The sequence below is a fragment of the Lytechinus pictus genome, chromosome 17, assembly GCF_037042905.1.
Source record: "Lytechinus pictus isolate F3 Inbred chromosome 17, Lp3.0, whole genome shotgun sequence".
In the NCBI taxonomy this organism is placed as follows: domain Eukaryota; kingdom Metazoa; phylum Echinodermata; class Echinoidea; order Temnopleuroida; family Toxopneustidae; genus Lytechinus; species Lytechinus pictus.
In genome coordinates, this window is record NC_087261.1 from 7,034,142 (window position 1) to 7,055,896 (window position 21,755).

Consider the following 21,755-nt stretch of genomic DNA (forward strand, 5'->3'; position numbering starts at 1 on the left):
ATTAAAATTAGAGACGGGGAAGAGAAGAAGAACATTGGAGGGGAAAAAAAAAATCAATTTTGATGGAAAGGGGCAAGGGAAAGAGAGGGAGAGAACAAGAGATTATCAAGCACTATTAATACAGATCAGCAAGAACGAAGAGAGAGCTAGAGTATTCTAGGGCGAGGTTAGTGCTTCCACTTTCCAATACGAAACTTCCTGGAATTTACCCTGAAAGTTCCTGGAATTTTACAAAATATCCCAGAATTTTACAGATGTTGTCCAGTCTCCCATAAGATGTAATACTTCTCTTCTATACACAAAAAGATGACGTATAGGGCTGGGATGTGCCGTAATGAGCAAAAAATTTTGAGGGGGCGAAAAACCGAAATACGGCGTACCAGCTCGATCAGGCGAAAGAATTGCGAGCGAGCAAAAATTTTGACATTTTCATTAAAGAGATCCAACTTTGAGATAGATTTGACAGAATAGTATTCAGAAAATATAATTCCTGGAAATGACATTAACTTTCCAGATTTTCTCATTTCCCAAAATGATCTTGCAAATAAATAGCAAATCTTCCCAGAATTTTCTGGATTTCAGGAAGAGTGGAAGCACTGCACTAGGCGGGGCAGTCTTGCCAGTTGTAAATACCATAATTTTGTATACCATTACCAACTGGATGTAATTTGATGATCTAATTTCCAAACGGGCAAAGGCCAAGGGGGCCAAAGTTCCGATTATATCAATCACTTTGACAGTTATCATTATCACATATTTTGTTATGAAATTTTTTTTTTTTTTGGACATGTATTTCTTGATTTCCACTCTATATCTCTTGAAAAATGGGCTCACTTGCCTCACTTTCTCGCTATTATTTTGAAAAGCCCATTGGGCCCATCCATCATAAAAAGCACCTGCCTAGCCTAGCTGGAGGAGCTGGTGGAGTCAGTGGACGCGTCGAGCTTTATTACCGTAGCTGAGAAAGTCATTAAAAACATGGCACCAGGAACGTTTGTATAGTGCCTGCTTGCATCGCATTGGAATCGGACAGGGGAAAATTCGAGAACTCTTTTCAAGAAGAAACTAAAATTAAAAAGCAGCTTGCAGGAAAGGATGGGAAAGGACACACATTTGGCTTGATATTTTGTAACGTTTGCAGCCTTGCAGGAAAGTTACTCGGGATCTATCGCCGTGGTGCAGGTGGCACCAAAAGCAGCTCCAGAGCCGAGTCTGTCACAGGCAGTGCTCGCAGCGGATTCCGACGGGCGCGTGGCCCGGGACATCTTCTAGTCGAGGGACCCTGCCGCGCCGTCCTGGTGTTAATGTTGTAAGCTACATGTAAGTTGCAGGTGCTAGGTGCGGACCATTGACATGATTGAGTGGGTGCGGACTTGATTGATGATGTCTTTTTTATGATGTAGTTGCCCAACGATCTGTACCTGCATGGAATAAACTCCCTCTTCAAATAGTTAATGCAGTTTTGCTTGACAGCTTCCAAAAGGTTCTGCAAAATCACCTTGAAAATATCCCTCACTCCTCGGTCATAACGTGCGTCCAACTCCAAGTTTAATCTCATCTTCGACTCGAGATAGGCTGCAGAGCCCTTTGAAGTTTGAAGATTACGGCAGATGATGAGACGATGACAGAAGGTATTGAAATGTACTACTTTTCATTTTCCATATCTCTATTTTTGTCAAGTTTGTGTCGAAAAGACTCGAAATTAAATCTAGTACAACTACAAATACGGTAATAATTTTTAAAAAAATATTATACTACTTACTAGGCCTAGATCTACGATAGGCACTCATTCAATGAACAAGGTTATGATGGATCTAGGCCTATATTCTCATGCAACTTGCAAGGACAGACAGCTAATGTTATCCGTTAATGGGGTGTCTGAATTTCTGAAACTGAAAGAAGAAAAGATCAATATCATCTTTCACCGAATGAAGTATTCTGTCCATTGCACAAAGGAAAGGAACATTCATGTTTTTTTTTATTAAATGGTAGTGGATCGTATTACCGAACACTTTTCATGAATTCAATCATATCAAGCACATTATTCTCGTAAAATTCACCAAACTTTCACCATAAATACACAATTACCTACAAAATATAAATATGTAAAATTTTTGCCGAAATCGTTTTTCTTTTTTACGATTTTTGCTTCCAATCGGACCCCTCTTCGCATGTGAAATATTTTGGTCACTTGAAAAAGGTATCGTATTACCGAACGTGTGTTTTCTATGGGAAAAGCTGAGAAAACAACAAAATCACTGATGAGTTATTTTGACCATTTTTTATTGTTTTTAGAATATTAAGACTTTGAAAATGTGTTTTTGACCATTTTTCATCATCTTTCTATTCAAGTTCTCTTTGGAAGGATGTTGCGAAATTTTGAATGTATGATTTTTTTTCTGATGCGTATGATGCACGCGTTCAGTAATACAAGGCCGGTCGGTAATACAATCACTCACTATATATGGCGCCTAAAATTTAAAAACACCCTTTCATGTTTGAAATTTATGAATTTTGATGCAAAATATGCTCATGCGGTCTTACATGTACCTCAAGCGATGTTCATGCAGGCTCCACTTCACTACCGCTACACTACGCTCCACAGCGGTATTGAAGTGGAGTGGATCCTGCACGAACATCGCTTGAGGTAATGCGGTCTGAGCTCGGTCTGTTGATTGTCGCGTAGATCTACATGTACATGTATGGGGGACTAAAGGCAAGCTATACACACTTTGTTTACAAACGATAAGAACTGCCAATTTTAATATTTGAACAAATCATCTTTCACCAATTTGTGGCAAACATTCTTAAGATCATAAACCAAGGAGAAAATATCACAAAATGCACAAATACAAAAATCCCGCCGTGTTTTCCGAGCACCTCTTAATTTTGCCGCCCGATGTAGAAGGGGTCCTAAAAAGGCTAAATTTAAGCTACGCACTCGGTTTATCATGCAAAAAATAGTATTTCCTGTTTCTAAAATATGTTCATATTATTGTAGGAAAATATGAAATTAAAGTGAATATAACTCCCAAATTCCAAACAGTTGTGGGTTTCTTTGCATTTACATGTAGAAATTAACTGCAGCCTCTGTATAAAAAAATTGAATAGGAATCGTTCGTCACTCTGCAGTCACAGTTCCACAGTCATAGAGAGTGCACATTTGCCATTGAAAACTGCATGCGCGACGAGTGGTGCGTAGCTTTATGACCCCCTACCATTCATAACATGCGCTCTGCAAGCTCAAGGGGTGCATGTGCTCGCATTTCTTTGGTGAGGTAAGAAAGCCGAAAAGTTAAATTTTAAAATTTCATTCAGAAAAATTTAATAATATGGAAATTTATGCTAATTTGCAATCGGTAAAATGGGCATTACGTATCATGGGACAATTATAAAAACTCATAGAAAATCAAAACAAAACTTGTGAGATTTAGCCATAGGTGGGATATGGACCCCCTAACATCTTATTACTTTTTGGGGAAAAAAGTGGTGTCATCTATAAAGGGCAAGTCCAAGAAGAGGTCACCCCAGAAGGCCAAAGTTACCTTTGGTGGGGTAAGAAAGCCCAAATGTTGAATTTTTTTATTTCATTAAGAAAAATTTGATAATATGCATATTTATGCTAATTTAGGACACCTAATTTGCTAATTTGTTACGTATGGGACAATTATAAAAACTCATAGAAAATAAAAACAAAACTTGTGAGATTTAGTCATAGGTGGGACATGGACCCCCTAACATCTTATTACTTTTGGGGAAAAAAAGGTGGTGTCATCTAATTAATTATGCAAATTAGGTCTTGTCCAAAGATGGAATGTTCCATACATAACATTTTGAGGATGTTTTTTAAAGTTATTTCTCATAATAGAATACTTGAATTGTTGCATCTCTGGGAAGTTCTAATATATATTAAGTATGAAAATGTTATACCACAAAAAGTTTCAAAAATAGAGTTTACTTTTTAATTAAAAGTTAATTAAAAAATTGTTACGTATGGGAAAACATGTTACGTATGGGACATTTACACACAATGTCAATCGGGAGATTTGTGTACAAAGTGAATGGAGAAAAACACTCTAAAAACTTATTATTTACCTTTTCTTTAGTTTTTAAAGACTGATTTGTTATGAATACTGATTAATGAAAACAATTGGAGTGAAAAAATTGCAAAAATTGGAAAAAAAAATAAAAATAAAAATAAAAATAGAAATACATGTATATAAAGAAATTCCTGAAACCATGAAAAACAAGAAAAAAAATTGTTAAAATGGCTAATTTCTTTTTCAGTCATATTATTATGAAATGTGAAATATTCTAATTTTCCTGTCATTGTCAAGTGAAACAATGATTAATTCCTCCTGAACATGTGGAATTAGCGTTGTTTAATACTACACTGTATATGGTTCAGTCAAGTTGGTCCTTATTGTCAAATCTGTAAAAAATGAAATATTGTATAATTCAAACAATAAAAGACAAAAGAAATAGTGAGTGCGTGACATCATCGACTCTCTCATTTGCATGCCACTGAGTTGTGCATATCACTGTTTTGTGAAAAATAAGCGAAACTTAAAAATGCAATAACTTTCTTATTTTACATCCGATTTTGATGAAATTTTCAGCGTTTTGCTAGTTTGATTTTGCTCTATTTATTCAAATCAACATTTTTTGGGGTGGACTTGAAACAAATCAGTACCCTTACAAAGTTTTCCCTTACTTTGACCCCTAAACAACTAGATCTACAGCGATAGTTTAACAGCCCCAGCATTAGCAGCAATATTTTTTCTAGTGTGTGTATAGACATTTGAGTACAATACCAGAGAAGCACGCAAACAAACCGGGTAACGTACATCAGCGTTAATAAAGGCACTGGGTACATACCACCCCATCTCCCGCAGGACCCTAAACACGTAGTGTCGGTGCAAAAAGTACATCCTTTATTAGGCATTTTAATCTTTTATACCCTCACAAATTGGACTGTAAACACGTAGCTTTCCTAGCGAAATAGATCTATACCCTTTTTTCATTATTTAAGTGTTTTTGACACCCTTCTTACGTTACGTACGTAACGTGCCCTATCTTGAAAAAGATATCCTTTTTACATATTTTTGGTGTCGCGCATGGTATCCACTCGTCAATGGAAGTGGCCCATCAATTTTACAATCAGAAGAAACAATGCTCTGCTGCCACACATAATGTGCAAGGTTAAACCTTGTCTATAAAAAGCTGAATGTGTGCTGAAATTCAGCTGACAATGTTTGGCTTCCTTTTAAAAGTTTTATCATGCTTTTGTGGATGATCATGAATGTTTTTTTCCCTTTCTAGACGACTAGACATGTAGGTTAGCTATTTATCAATATGCCTTGATCAAAAACTTAAATTCTTCAAGGACAAGCTTTCAAGTCCATGGCAGTAAAAAGTACATTTGATTCAGATGACAATAAATCATGTTATTTCATGGAAAATACATGTTAATATTGATAAAAAATATGTTAGAAAATAATGTCGGCTCTGATTATGTTTGAGAAATAAAAAAGTGAAATTCTAGCTAAATTTTTGGATTACAAAAAATACTGTATTTCTCAACCACATATAATTGTAAACATATACAGTATAGGTGCATATCTCAATTTTTTTCATCACATAGGACTTTTGCAATTTAGCAAAGCTTTGCAGTTGGGACATTGACACAGATTACTAAATGTGACAATATCTATTTTCGCACGGCGTTAAATTTGCGGCCGATCAGCAATTTGCAAAATCCGCGAAAATAACAGCTTATACAGCAAATTTCGATATTTTCTAGCCTAATAATAATATTTTCAGATTCTCATCATGAACACAGGTCATCCTGATGAATCATCATTCTAATTGTAGACTCAAAGTCACTCACTGGTGCATCAGGTCAGCACTAGTCTGCAGCACAGACCAAAATTTTTCACTTTATTTGGGGAAGTTCACCCTGACAAAAAGTTAATTGTAAAAATTGCAGAAAAAATTATGAAAAATATTGCCAGAGGTTTAAGAAAAATCCATCAAAGAATTAAAAGTTATTCGAATTTCAATTACTGTACATGTATTTCGATAAAATAGTGCTGTGTTTCTTTCTAATCAAATTTGCGAGGGTATAAATAGACCAAAATGCTTTATAAGGGATAATGTACTTTTTGCCCCAACACTACATATTAGAGCCCATTTTAGAGTCCTATTTGAGTGAGGTGTGGGAAGTGGGGCCATACTAAACCCATGTAAGTATTAAGGTTAATCCGACATCCGTGATCACATCCGACTCCGTGAATTGAAGCATCGCTGTACAGGTAACTGTTTAGGGGGTCAATTTTATAGAGAATATTTGTCAAGTGTACCGTTTTGTTTCCAATACTTGTTAGGGGTAGGGTTTCACCTGCAGGCTAATTAAGGGGTGCAATATAGAAAATACTTCAGGGTGGTTTTCGAAGCCCCATGGTCGCGTCTGGTATCCACTCGTCAATGGAAGTGCCCCCCCCCCCCCCGGGGTGACGACACAATTACCGTCCTTCTGGAAGCGATCTTTGCACATTAGCTCTATGGTACAAGGGTTATGCTGCAGTTTCAAATTTCGTGAGAAACATGTCACCCCACTGAGATCGGTCCCATAGCAACAAGACCGCTTTCCGTGAAGTGGTATTTGAAAACCGTTTTCGGGTGATGAAATAGGAATGCTGGTAAAGCGATCTTCGTAACTGGTTTCCAGTACTTTTTAGGATCGTAATGAGAACGGGGTCTCTGTCTGTGTCAAGTTGAACTAGCCAAGAATCTACTACTTCAGAATCTGCATTATGCACGATGCAGATTGCGAAAACCGAGGGTCTGTGTCTGCAGACTACATGTACATGTACGTTTTGTACAATGTAGGTCAGCATAGTGCTATACATATGTACATGTACATATTTTTCTTTGATCTTGAAGACCTTGATATTTCCCTAGGTATCTATTAAAACTCTGAGGCCTGGGCCCTGGAGCTGGTTATTTAATGACCTGTCAAGATGTTTACGACCACTCTTATTACAAATTAGCCAGTGGAGATTTTCATACAGCCCCAGGGCATTTCATACAGAGTACTGGTAGTTCTGGTACATGCATTGAGATCGTATGATTCGGCGGTACTGCACTGGTTTGCTCAGTCTCGAGATTTTAGCCCTATTCGCAGAAAACTGTATCTCCACCAGCGCAAGAAGAGCAAATCATGCTCATGCGAGGCATCGATGCAATAAACTAGTCCGACGCCATGAATAAATAATCCTGAGTCGAATTTGGAGTGCGTCTATACCTGCGATTATTAAAGCGGAATAATTAAAAAATAAGCACACTATTTTTCAAATAATCCAAAGTTGACTTAGGATTGCAATCTCGAGATAAATCCGCGATGATTGCGTCTCTATTACAAATAATTCCGAGATCGGGATGCTTTGCTGGATCAGAAATAGCATGGTTGAAAACAGAGGCTGGTTTCGACGGCCCTATTGCCCCAGTTTTTCTTTAAAGCCTGGATTAATTTCAGACTACAGTTCTTATACTCCGGGGGGGGGGGGGCACTCAGTATATAATGCTTGGTGGGTATGTGCCGCGGTGATGACCCCCATTTTTACACTCAAATTTCCATTCCAAGGCATAGCGTTTTTATCGTATTGAGAAAATAACAAACAAAGATGCTTCAAAGCATAGCATTTTCTTATCGAGAAAAAAGAAGAAAGAAATCCCTTCCAAACCTTTGCATATTTTTCGTTCCGGCGACATTGATCCGCTACAATAAACTGCATTTTTGGTGAAAAGCGGCCAGCAGAGCGCTGTCCGACCATCGCCTCCGCTTGAGCGCACCCGGCGCCCGTTTTGCCGGGCTAGCTGCATATGCACCTATGCCCCTTCTACTCACACGCAGGCGACCCGTTCCAAGGACCCCCTTTTTCACAAATATTTGTAGTTCCGAGGACCCTCCTTTTTACAATAAGCCCGCCCCAGAGCCCCCGTTTTTTCTCTCGCCTGCGGCACATACCTACCACTTTTGTGGCCGAGTACCTCCCCCCCCCCCCCCCCCCCCCCGGTTTATACTGTAGCACTGCAATAAGCCATCTCTGTTTTTAGCCAGGCCAGATAGTAAGTATTTACCATGCTAAATGGGGGGGGGGGCAAAAAAAATTATATTATTTCAGGGGCTACTTTTTCACAAAATGTGCAACATTGGATAAGGTGATACACAGAAAGGAAAGTTGAGCTGCCTTCGACACCAGCTTCAGTAGGTCCTACACTTTCTGCATAGTATTCGTATACAGTACCGGTACATGGAGCCTACATGTATACATGTATGTACCACCCTTTGATCTATTATGTAATGTAGGTACCTTGAGATATTGAACTGGGTGATTTCATGACCTGTAATGACCTATCCTATTACAAAGTAGTCAGAGCAGATTTTCTTACAGCTTTAGAGCATTATCTGATGTGGGTATCTACACACTGTACTGTACACATATAGTAGCCTACATGTACATGGATATTAAACTTGTAAAATTAAGATATTTGTACAATAAAACAAATTTGGTCTTGATTTGAATTACATGTAAATTTAATACTTGAAGCCAAATCAGAAAGGGAAAATGATAGTTGACAAGCATACATGTATGTGTTCATGGAGTATAGTACACAGTAAAGCAATTGTGTCAGCTGACCAATATCACAACATTTCCTACTGTTAGCATGTCTGTTTTATGTACGTGTCTAAACTAATGTTTACCATTAGATAAGACTATCTACCTACTGGTAATTGTAATGGCATTCCTAATTTTTTTTCTATTTGTCTTTTTCCTTCCACAGCCAGATTCAACCTGCCTTTAATATTTGCTGTTCTTCGAGGGAGGCCAGGTCTTTTCAATTAGGTCAGATGGAATTTGCTTTGGTAGCCTATATAAGAAGCACGGTATCAGCACAGGGATTATTCTTAAGGATACAGGGTACTAATGATCACGGTTGCATACATGTAGGTCACTGATGAAATCCACATCCGCAGCAAAATGACTTACTTTGACTGCATAGACCGACTCCTAGTGAGCTTTTTCCATGGCTATGGAAAACAGATTGCTCGCAAACCTCTCATTGTCTTACTCGGATCTCTAGTCATGGCCATTGGACTAAGTCTTGGGGTCCTCTTTATACAATTAGACACAGATTCTATCCGTCTTTTTACGCCTGACAAGAGTCAAGCAAGGGATGAAAGTGTTCTTATGTACGAAAAATACCCAGTGCATTATGATGATTATTTTCCTTCACGGGGCAAGGGTATATTTGATCAGGGTTCTAACGCTATTGCAATACCGATACATGGCAATAACGTCATGAAGGAGGATGTCATTCTTGAAATACTGCGCTTTGATCATGGAGTACAGAACATCACAGTGCAAAACTCCTCTGGGACAACCTTCAATTATTCATCTTTATGTGCAATGCGGCAAGGAGCTTGTCTTGCAAACCCTATCCTTCAAGCCTATTCTTACAACGCCAGTCGTGTTGGAGAAATCAATGTCACCTACCCTTTCTACCAACCTACCAAAACTAGTGCAATATTTGTTGGGGCCTCTCTGGGAGATGTAATTATTGATGAAGATTCTGTAATCTTGTCAGCCGGTCTTTTTGCACTTAATTATTACTTGGAAACCATCCCAGAAATGCAAAAATTGAACAAAGAATGGGAAGAAGAATTCATCCATTACGCTATAAAGGACTTTGCTTCAGAAGTCATCTCAGTATCGTTCATCGTTTCTCATTCTCTTGAGAAAGAAATTATGAACCTTACAATTACAATCCTACCCTACCTGATCGTCGCTGTGGTGCTTCTCTCGTGTTTCGCTGTTGCTTCCTGCTTGGTGGCTGACTGGGTGCTCAGTAAGACAACCCTTGCAATGCTTGGATTGTTCTCTGCTTCACTGGCTATTGGATCTTCGACTGGCCTCCTGTGTTACATTGGTGTTCCTTTCAATATTGTGGCTGCTTCAATGCCATTCTTAATCATCGGTGAGTGAAACAAATGTTTTTACTTTTTCAACTTTCTTTCACACTACATGTAGGTTGCTATGTACACGTATGTATAACTTGCACATGACCAAAGTGTTTCTTATACAACCATCAAAAGCAAAAAAAAAAAGAAGAAATAGTGACCACTTACTCAATGATTTCATCAAAGTCACATGGTTCATTAAAATATTTGTTTCTGTTTTTTTTTTATCTAATAACTTTCATTTCATTTATTTTATTCCAAATTCTTATTAAAAAAATACTAATCAAAGAATACACTATATACAAATAAAGATACAAAAAGAGAATAAATGAGAATATGAGGGAGCCAGCATACTGTATGTCAATGGCCTTCTAAGGCTGGGCTCCCGAGACCATAATATAATCCTAGTAATAAAGAGAGAGAGAGAGAGAGAATGTACTGTAAACATGAGTAGATAATATGGCAATAACAAGGTACCTGTACCACCTCAGACTTGGTACTTTATGTATGCAATTCAACAAGTTGATGGACAAGGCATAAAAAAAGAAGAAGTGTGCTTTGTTTGAGAGACTTTTGTTAATTTATCGCAAACATGACTTTATGCATGATCACGTGGCACATACTGTACATGTAGAACAAAATCAAAATACTTTTCTGACTTGATTTTTCTGAAAATTGTTCGCAAAAATTAACTCAACTTGTATACATGTATGTGGACATGCTCATGGAATTTAGAGCTTGTGGATGAAGTCAATGTTCTTTCAAATACTTGGTGTCTTGGTGATCTGATTATTATGGGGTCACAAGTCCAAAGGTCACAAAGGTCATTATTTGAAAAGTTCAAGAATTTAGGTGTGAAGACTGATCCTATTACATTCTGATTTTGAAATTGCAGAGGCATATCAAATTTTGGCCGCATGCATTCAAGAATCCATAGTTGACTGTTGACGTACATCCTCATGTAAATTTGTTTAAAGAATTTTTGTTACGTTGTTTGTATTAAAGACCTTTATTTTGTTTTGTTTTCAAGGCATTGGGATCGATGATATGTTCATCATGATTGCTGCATGGCGGAAGACAAATCCCCAAGACACGGTAGAAGAACGCATGGGTCACACTTTTTCTGAAGCTGCCGTGTCCATCACCATAACCAGCATTACTGATGCCCTAGCCTTTGGGATTGGAGCAATCTCGCCTCTACCAGCTGTCCGAGTCTTTTGTCTCTATACAGGAGTGGCTGTCATCTTTGACTACCTCTTTCAAATCACTTTCTTTGGGGCTTGCATGGTGTACAGTGGCAGGAGAGAAGCAGCCAACCGACACTGCATCACTCTGGCTAAGGTTGTTCCCCGCAATGAGGCTAAAACCAAGTTCTACAAGCTGTTTTGCTCTGGCGGGTCTTCAGCAAAGGATCGTGATAGTTTGAAGAGTTCTTGTGAAACAGCTCTGATGACATTCTTCAGAGACCACTATGGTCCCGTTCTGATGACTCCAGCAGTGAAGGTCTTTGCTCTTCTCTTGTTCCTAGCATACATGGGTACTGCCATTTTTGGCTTATTCCATGTCAATGAAGGCTTAGAAATGAAAAAGCTATCTGGCGATGGTTCACCTACTCATACTTTCTTTGATTATCAAACCAAATTTTTCTCAGAATACGGACCCCCTGTGTCTGTAGCCATACATGACAGATTAAATTACAGTGATCCATCTGTCCAACGATCTTTAGAACAGGTAATTTCTGATTTTGAAAATAGTGAATACATCCACACATCAAACATGACTGAATTTTGGTTGAGAGACTTCTTAAAATTCCTTGATCTGATACACATTCCTGAAGAACGGAGGGTAAATGAATTCATGACACTTCTGGTCGATCAGTTCTTAAAAGTGCCATATTTTTCTAAATATGTGGAAGACATCATTTTCAAAGATGGCTCAAATAGAACAGAAATTGCTGAATCACGCTTTATTATATTAGGAGAGAGTTTGGAAACGACCCACCAGCAAATGGAAATGATGACTGATGTCCGAGCTCGGGCTGATAAAGCTGATATGAACTTGACAACATTTTCCCCTATGTTCATAATCTATGAACAGTTTGTAGTAGTTCGTCCACTGACAATTCAAAACATATTGATAGCTGTAGGATGCATGTTTTGCATCGCTCTTCTCCTCATCCCACATCCATTCTGTGCTGTTATGGTAACAGCTTGCATCGTCTCCATCCAAATTGGTATCATTGGTTACATGTCCTTGTGGGACGTACGACTAGATGGTATCTCCATGATCAACATCATCCTCTGCATTGGCTTCAGTGTGGACTTTTCGGCACATATCACCTATGCTTTTCTGTCCACCAAGAAATGCTTTGATGACCATGACCAACACCATCGGAAGCTCTCTGTTGCAGAGCGCCAGGCTGTCATGGCACTCTACTCCCTTGGGATGCCTATCGTCCAGGGTGCGCTGTCAACCATCTTGGCCACGATTGTACTAGTGTTTTCCCCAAGCTACATCTTCAGAACTTTCTTCAAGATCATGTTCATGGTTATGATTCTTGGTATGGTCCACAGCCTCATCTTCCTGCCAGTTCTCCTCTCAACCTTTGGTCGGTTCTTCAAGCTGACCTCGGAACAGTCCGTGCCTCCCGTATACACGATGAGCAAGAAGGTTGATACAGTTGATGGGGAAGGTAAGAGAGTGTTTGTGACAGATAATACCATGCTGCATGTTTTTCCCATGTTTGGTGGAAAAGTTACTACTGTCTAACATTAGTCATCCCTCTTTAAAAAGTACAAACTCTATGCATAATACATGTATTTAACACTTTATGTAGTATCCTGTGAGCTACTTGTAGTTTATTATAAATACATTATCAGGGCAGCATTTCTTGAAGCATGCTGTCAATGATTTTTGTTTCACCTGCATAGCAGAGTGAGACTATAGGCGCTGCTTTTCCAACTGCGGCTGCGGCGTCAACATCAAATCTTAACCGAAGGTTAAGTTTTTTAAATGACAGCCTAACTTAGAGAGTATATGGACCTAGTTCATGAAAATTGGGCATAAAGCTTATAATCAAATCAAGTATCAATGAACATCCTGTGTGAGTTTCAGGTCACAAGGTCAAGGTCATTTAGGGTCAGTGAACTTTGGCCAAGTTGGGGGTATTTGTTGAATTACCATCATTACTTATAAAGTTTATGGATTCATAAAACTTGGACTTACATATTTAAGAGTAATCAAGTATCACTGAACATCCTGTGCGAGTTTCAGGTCACATGACCAAGTTCAAAGGTCATTTAATTTCAATGAACTTTGGCCGTTTTGGGGGGTATTTGTTGAGTTACCATCACAATTCTGAAATTATATTGGTCTAGTTCGTAAAACTTGGACATAAGAGTAATCAAGTATCACTGAACATCCTGTGCGAGTTTCAGATCACATAACCAAAGTCAAAGGTCATTAACGTCAATAAACTTTGGCTATGTTGGAGGTAATTATTAAATTGCTCTCGTAACTTTCAAAGTTTATGGATATAGATTATGAATTGTGGACATAGGGGTAATCAAGTACCACTGACAAGTCCTAGGTCACATGATCAAGGTCAAATGTCATTTAGGGTCAATGAATGTAGGATTGTATCACTATAATGAATTTGTGTTTTTTGTGAATAGTTATTTTATAGTAGTTTTCAAAGTCAGCTCTGCTGCTATATTGAATCGCGTAATGCAGGTGAGACTGCCAGAGGCGCTCCACTTGTATAACTTATAAGCCACTGAATCATTTGATTCACTGAGAGCAAAAGTGTCTGCAGAATTACTGACAAGGTGCTTCTTGAAATGTCTCTTGAATTACTTTAATCCTGTATCTAGAAATTTCCTGTTCATGCTTTGCACTCTTTGATGATCATGTTTAACCCCCTTCTTTTCCTTGAAATTGTATACTGTATCCATACATTTACATCATTGAAAAAAATTCCTCCTATTATGCCATTGCAATATTTCAATATTGACTCTCATTTTGCCTGTATATTGTATTAAACATGTCTTCCTTGTGTCCAACACAGAAAACACTTATAATTTTCTATTGCAAACCATGTTACCGTATAATTGATCGTACCAAGTTTTGTTTACTTTTCTCTGTATATCTGTACTCTTCTTCCTTTCACAAACAATATTATTTTCTTCACAGAAAAGTGTCACATGTACATGCAACAGAGAATGCATTTTTCATATTGCATTGCAATGTTGGTTGCATATGATTTTGTGGGATGTGATCTCTTGAACAAAAAAAAATTATGTAGTGTAGATCTATGCTGAGCACTTGCAAAATTGAAATCCAAAAAGTACAGTACTTTTTATGAAGTAATATTTGGAACTAATAATGGCATGGAGGTACTGTTGTTTGTATTACATGCTGCTCTTCACAAATGGATAGTGCAAAAAAAAATTGTGCACAAATAGTGTGTGTTGATTCTGTGGAGGTGTTGTGGTGTAGTGGTTCTGTCACTTGACTCTTTAAACAGGGTCAAGGGTTCGAATCCCAACCAGTGCTAATGTCCTTTGGCAAGGCACTTACGTTTGTCACTTTCCACCCAGGTGTTAAATGGGTATCCGGTAGGATGTGAACATCACTGTTATTAGATTTGCATGTGTGCACCGATATAAAGTGGTTGCCTGGACGGGGTAGCGTTTCATAAAAGGATTTGTCGGACGTTTTATCCGATAAGTACCATCTTATCCGACAGTTACCATAGTAACAAGGCCTCTTAGCAAATCAGAATCAAGGAAAGATGTCAGATCTGACTACTTGTCGGACAAAAATGTTGATGAAACGCTCCCCAGGATACTCCCCAGAGAGTGGTGATAGCGCACTTTATTTTGTGGAAAATTGATGGATCCGACTCGTATGACCGGGGTAATAATAACGTAGGTATAATGTAAAGCTCTGAGAAACAAAGTACACTGTATGAAGCACTATATTACTATAACTATTATTGTTTTCTTATTCTTGTATTTTACTTTTGTGAACATTTGATTGTACATGTACATGTATGCATGCCACGTTATACATTGTATGGGTGTACCACATGTTGGCCTACATGTACATGACTATGTTGTATTGATTTTAATAGTGTATAGTACGCAGCTATGCAAAAAAAATAAATCCTTAACATATAGTCAAGCAAGTGTGATACAAGTACAATATAAACTTCTTTTTTTTTGTGCTTGTCAATTTTGTTTCCTGCGTCCCCCCTAAATTCAGGTAAATTCAGGTGGACCCCCCTAAAATTTTTGTGGTCCCCCCTAAAATTTTGGTTGATAACCTTTTTTTTTTTTTGGCTTGTCAATTTTTTACCAGCGTCCATCCCAAAATTTTTTGGCTTCCGCCGCCAATGAGTGCATCCGTGGAACAGAACACAATATGCTCATCAGTCTTTAATACCTACAACTTCTATGAATCTTCTCACAAATAAGACAGTACCAGGACTTTTTCATTCCGTCCCATGAAAAATATATTGCTGCCACTGAAATAATACAGACATATCGGCCTAGTTTTTGTTTGCAGAGCTGGATGCTTTAATACTTGATACACCTATATAAAGGTTGAGTAAAGTTTGTTGAAATGTTAGTGAGCAAAAATACTCTCAAAGTCAATCCTTTACAATCCTTTTATAGATTCCTGGGATCAGACTTGCCTGTATTGCAAGTTTTTGAATAATTTTTCCCCATTTTATTGCTTGAATTGTAGCAATGTAGTAATGCTGTATGTAGATCTGTGTAAAACATTAAAATATACTGCCAATGCTTTTCAATGCAGAACTTTTTTTAGGACTTCTCTTGCTTTGTAAATTATAAAATAGACCAAGGTCTTGATACCATGGAGGTCATGAATGGTTTGTTAAAATTCATTCTTGAACCACTGCTGGTTTTGCTTTTTACATTGAGGTAAGAATATGCCAGATAGTGTTTGTATATACCAGCATCATCTTTGCCCACATTTTGCCAGTAAAAATAGAAGGAGAATGAAACGCTGGGAGCAATTTACATGTAGCTCTTGTGAAAGCAGATGATTGAACAAAATGTTTGAGAAAAAATGGATTGGATAAGCAATGCAAAATCTTTGAGCATCTGATTGTGGAGAGGAAGATCCATTGGCGATGGAAACAAGATTTGTAATGTCACTCGTGTATAAGGGGAACAACCCTCCCCTTTGGAGTTTGGACACTGAATTTATACCACCCCCCCCCCTCAAAAAAAAAAAAATGTTGATCTTGTCTGCTTATTCTAATGTTATGACAAACAATATCCTCTCTTAAAAGAGAACACCCGATCTTGTAATACATTATTATGAAAAGTATTCAATGAAGTTATCATAGTTCTTGGTTGTATTGTCAACTAGATAGTGATCACAACAATCAAATGGTCATAACTTTCTCATCAATCTTCCTCAAACTTTGATTGATCTATTTATTTTTCTTTTTTGTGCATTCAACTGCTTTTAAGGGTTTCATTATCTTTTTGTACAAGACCTACATGTACATACTTAGTGTGCTCATGAAATTTTATGATTTCATGCTTTGAAAGGCCTTGATATACACTGTATATGTATGTGCAAGTAATGTCTAAAAGATGATCCAAGAGGAATTTATTATTAGAATGTTCGTAGAACTTTAAATCATTTTCAAATAAATGCATTGCCTATTTGTGTGTGATACCTTTCAAGAGCAATCAGAAATTGCTAATTATTCTGAAAGAATACTGACAATTTTTGGTAGAAGTTGAAATGTATATATCAGGCAAGTAAAAAAAGGAGTTATTTTTATTGTTTGTATATAGGATAAAGATTATTGCATTTTCAGACATTTTTATTTCATTTCCTGTATTGGGGACAATTGAGGAATATTTCCTTTTCATTATTCAAACTTTTGTATCTATTGAGTGCATGCATCTGCTTCTCTGGTAATTGTGAACCCCCCCCCCCCCACAAAAAAAATAATAATAATAAAATCACAATAATATGAAAGAAAATGATGATTTTGTTATTATGCCAGAGGTGAAAATTCCTGCTATTTTTTTTTATGGGGGGGGGATACATTTACATGTACAGTGTAGGCACACTTTTATCTTAAAGTAAAACTCTAACATCTTTTTATCAGAAATGCAATGTTGTTTTATAGCTTGAATGTGTGTTCCTTGAAAGCATTTATGAAATGTTTTCACTAGATTTTTAATATAGTTTGATGTTTTACTTTTCACAGGGTCTTTTATTTCAATTTCGAATCTATCTTGTGCATTATCAATTGCACAATATTTATACAAAAGTGCAAGTGAATAAAGATTTGCTTCATAGAATACTACGTGTAGGTTTTGATATCTTCTCTTTGTCAGAATTTATGTATCATTCCATAAGCACTTTAATACTGTATTAATCATCATCATTGCTGTAATAGTACTCTGGTCTGAAATTCATTATGAATTGTGTACATGTGAGAGTTGGTTTAACAGCAAAACATTGAAAAATAATTTTACCTGCATCATTGTTTTTATTCATGTGAACCAAGTAATTCAACTTTTATTTAATATCCTCATTAATTATCTTGTATACATGTAGGCCTATGTACATTGTTATCTTAAATTAAAAAAAAATCCAATGTGTAGCCTACAATTACAAAAACATTACACAGGCCTATACTTTGACCATACTGTACGTTTAACTTATATATTATCTTTCCAGCGATGTTGGAAAGATGTCCTCATATTAGTACAAGGTGGGGGAGTGATATCATAAGTTCTCTCAGTGATAGCAGATTTTTTTTATGCAAGGGGGGGGGGGGGAATCTCCCTCCCTCCTGATTTGGTTCTCATGTATAGGCCTTTTTTTTCTCTCTTTTTTTCACATATATACAATCTTCATTTCAAACCACAGTACTATTAGCACTACTAAGCCTTTGTTAGGTGCGCACAGTCACAATCAGGGTTCCCAGCCCATCAGGGAAAATTATAGTTGTGATTTAACTATGGATAGCCAACCCTATTACCCTCTAGCCCATTTGATTTTTATACCATGGGAATAATAATTCGAATAGTTTTCTTCATCATACTTGTAAGCATTATGAAGAAAATACAGTAGACGAATACATGTATTAGTAATATACTTTTTTTTAAAGAATTTAAGCATTATTTTTTGGAGCAATTTTGGGTCTGACAAGCACTTACAAAATGTTGTGTAATTTCGGAATCGCATATCCGGGCGCTGGAAATGTGGTCTTAAAAGATGCGCAAGACTGGAACGTAAAAAGTCAGAGTAGTGCGGTAAAACAATTCTTTGAGAGAGGGGGGCCAAATTGCCCCCCCCCCCCCCCCCCCCCGTCCCTGTTAATCCAGTCTTCAAAATATGAACCAAGGGTTTGTACATGGACTACCCAATTCCTGAGGTATAAATGAAAACGAGTTCATCTTGTATTATTCTGTCAGGGTTTGATATAGTGCCATAAAAGAGGTCAATTGAGATCACTGTGATCTGACATTGGATGTGTATACCTAAAAGCTTTGCATATGTATTTTGTAGAGCTCAATAATTATTCAAACTGTGCATTGTGCTTTTATCAAGGGAATTATCAGCAGACTTTGATATTGTTGTGGAACTTAAGTGGAGAACAAAGAAAACTATTTAGTATACAGTGTTTGTGGCCAGTATTATACTAAAAACTAAAGGAAGTACATGTTCAGGCATAATATTTGAGGTATTTAAAGGACAAGTCCACCACAACAAAAAGTTGGAAGAGCAAAATCAAGCAAAACTGAAAATTTCATCAAAATTGGACCTAAAATACAGTTATGGCATTTCAAAATTTTGCTTAATTTCACAAAACAATTACATGTATATTCACATCTTGGTCAGTCCGCAAATGAGGGGAATGCTGTCACATCACCCTATCACTATTTTTGCATTTTATTGTGAAATATTTTAATTTTATCCTCATTGTCATGTGAAACAAAAGTTTTATTCCTCCCTGAAATGTGAAAATCCTATATTTTTAATATTTAGTGGTTTATTGTCAATTCTATAAAAGTTGAAAAATGATCCAATACTTCAAACAGTAATAATAATTAATAAAAAGTTTGAGGGACATCATCAAGTTTCTCACTTGAATATCACCGAGTAGTGCATATATGTAGCTGTTCTGTGATAAAGAAAGCAAAATTTTCATACAAACTATTAAAAAAAAGCAAAACTTAAGAATAAAATGTCAACTTTCTTTATATTTTGCATCCAATTGTGATGAAATTTTCAGTGTTGTGCCTGTTTGAGTTTTTTTTATATATTGATTCAAATTAACATTCAAAGAGTGTGCTTGGACCAGCTGAAAATTATAAATGTTACATGTACATGAATATAGTGAAATAAACCCGCAAAAACTGAATTATGTGTTCTTCAAAATCTGATTTAAAAAAATCTTATTGAATTTTTGAAGTTTTGCACGATTTTGGTTTAGTTGAATGGCATTCCAATGGCAACGATGCTCAACAGCCAGTCTAAGTCCCGGGGGGGGGCACTCAGTATATAATGCATAGTGGGTATGTGCCGCGGAGGGGACCCCCATTTTTACACTCAAATTTCCGTTCCAAGGCATAGCATTTTTGTCTTATTGAGAAAAAGAACAAAGAAAGCCGCTCCAAAGCATAGCATTTTCTTCTTGTCGAGGAAAAAGAATAAAGAAATCCGCTCCAAAGCTTCGCATATTTTCCGTTACGCCGTTCCGGTCGTATTGATCTGCTACAAGGAGCCGCAATTTTGGTGAAAAGCGGCCGCAAAGCGCTGTCCGACCATCGCCTCTGCGCTAGCGCACCCGGCGCCCATGCCGCCGGGCTAGCTGCATACACGTTCCATAGGGATGCATACGCACTCACACGCTGGCGATCCGTTCCAAGGACCCCCGTTTTCACAAACATTTGTAGTTCCGAATCCCGTTCCGAGGACCCTCCTTTTTACAATAAGCCCGCTCCAAGGCCCCCGTTTTTTGTCTCGCCCGCGGCACAGACCTACTACTTTTTTGGTCGAGTGCCCCCCCCGGGGTCTAAGTCCTGGGGCCAGTTTCATATACATTTTATTTGTTATTAGAAACTGAAAGTCTTAATGAAATGGGACCCTTTGGTGGTATATTCTGGTAAACTGTCATAAATTTTGTCATTTCTTTCCAATATGTGACAGTGACACCGCTATGATTAATTGGTATTTTGAAGATTGTCATTTCTCCGGCATAACTCTATTACATGTACCGGTAGTTCTGCCCATCACTTTACTGACAAAACAATCAAAGTCACTGTTACATGTAGTTCCGATTGAGCAGGGCCCTCCCAATAAATAGAAAGACCTGGGGAAACGTGTTGTGGGTCATCCTCTATAGGCCTACGGCAGCTAGCTTACACTGCATGATTGCTTGACTCCTTGATTATACAGAGAGCTGAGAAGGATTTTTGGAAGAGAGAGAGAGAGAGCGAGAAAAGAAAAACAGGCAAAAGGAGTATAAAATATGTAGTACATGTATGTATGGCCTTACTACAGTACATAACATGTAACTTGATATTTCTTTTTTGGTAGTCATGGATGATATAAAAAAAAGTGAAACTGATACAACAATCTCATTTAAAGACTAAACATCATCAATGTGTGTTTTTCTTCACAATTAATACTAGAACTTAATACTTCTTTCGATCTAACCTGTACAAAGTAGTAAGCTCTTTGTTTATCCCTACTCAAATAACAATATTTTTTCCCATTTTCTATTGCATACTCTCTCAGAACTCTAGCTACAGTAGATTTGTATTTCATATATTCACTGGCACCTCGGAAGGTAATGTATAATCCTTTTCTCCAGACGTTTTGTTAGCTAAGGTTAAGTAGGTTCGCAGGCACATAATGATAGTCTATTACCATAGAGAAACACATGTACATGTATCAACATCTCCATGGCATAGCCACTCGTGCATGCAACATGAAACATTTTACACTTTTGTTCCTTTACGATCCTCCCCCCCCCCCCCCCCCCCCCCCGCTCGGCTCGGCTCAATGATTTTTTTATAATAGAAAAATGTACCAGCCAGTAATGCTCAATCAGATTGTTTTTAGAGATGATATAATGCTGATACTTGCCATGTTCAAGGGAATTACATGTAAACACAATGAAGGATGCATGGATGTGGAACGTGCATTATTTGAGTTGGAACTAAATAGAGCCCCTATTGAGCTACATGTACAACTACATGTACATGTATGGTAATTTGCCATTTCCAAGTTCAGTGTACTGAATTCATCGGTTGAATTGCGTAGGGCATTCTCTGGTGTACATGTTCTACATGTATCTATGCATTTACTATCTTCAGTAGATTGTATGCTATATATATTACTAAAAAATAGTGAATATCGCTTTTCACCAAAACCTTCAAAAAAATCCCCAAATTCATTTCAATTCCCAAACATTTTTCATCCCCAAAGTTTCTATAGGCTTCTACAAATCCCCAATTTTCAAACTTTGTGGATAGAAATCCCCAGATGGCAATGCTGATTATGGTAACTGTGTACATGTACCATGCTAGCAGGGCTGACCAGCCAGGCACAACCAAGGTCGTTAACATCTATTGAAAATAATGAAAAAAAGATGTCATAATTTTAAAGTCTTTATTATTTTGGAGCCCCTGCCCTCCAAAATAATGTATTTTCAAAGTAA

The 21,755-nt window shown here is 37.4% G+C and overlaps 1 protein-coding gene across 2 annotated transcripts; it reads left to right on the forward strand.

Moving 5' to 3' along the window:
- Nucleotides 1-905: 905 nt before the first annotated feature.
- On the forward strand, nucleotides 906-21,058 carry LOC129280753 (patched domain-containing protein 3-like). Of its 2 annotated transcripts, XM_064111932.1 has the most exons (4): nucleotides 906-1,631; nucleotides 8,848-10,041; nucleotides 11,055-12,716; nucleotides 20,831-21,058. In XM_064111932.1, exons 2-4 carry the CDS (start codon nucleotides 9,045-9,047, stop codon nucleotides 20,836-20,838), a joined length of 2,667 nt encoding a protein of 888 aa, XP_063968002.1. In that variant the 5' UTR covers nucleotides 906-1,631; nucleotides 8,848-9,044; the 3' UTR covers nucleotides 20,839-21,058. The 2 variants fall into 2 exon arrangements, with proteins under 2 accessions (XP_063968002.1, XP_063968001.1); XM_064111931.1 differs by lacking the exon at nucleotides 20,831-21,058 and having other exon boundaries at nucleotides 933-1,631; nucleotides 11,055-17,384.
- The last annotated feature ends 697 nt before the right edge of the window (nucleotides 21,059-21,755 follow it).

Coding starts and splice junctions, on each gene's coding strand:
- LOC129280753 (XM_064111931.1), top strand. CDS start 9,045: ATGACTTACTTTGACTGCATAGACCGACTCCTAGTGAGCTTTTTCCAT. Junction 10,042..11,054: donor AATGCCATTCTTAATCATCG/GTGAGTGAAACA, acceptor TTTGTTTTCAAG/GCATTGGGATCGATGATATG.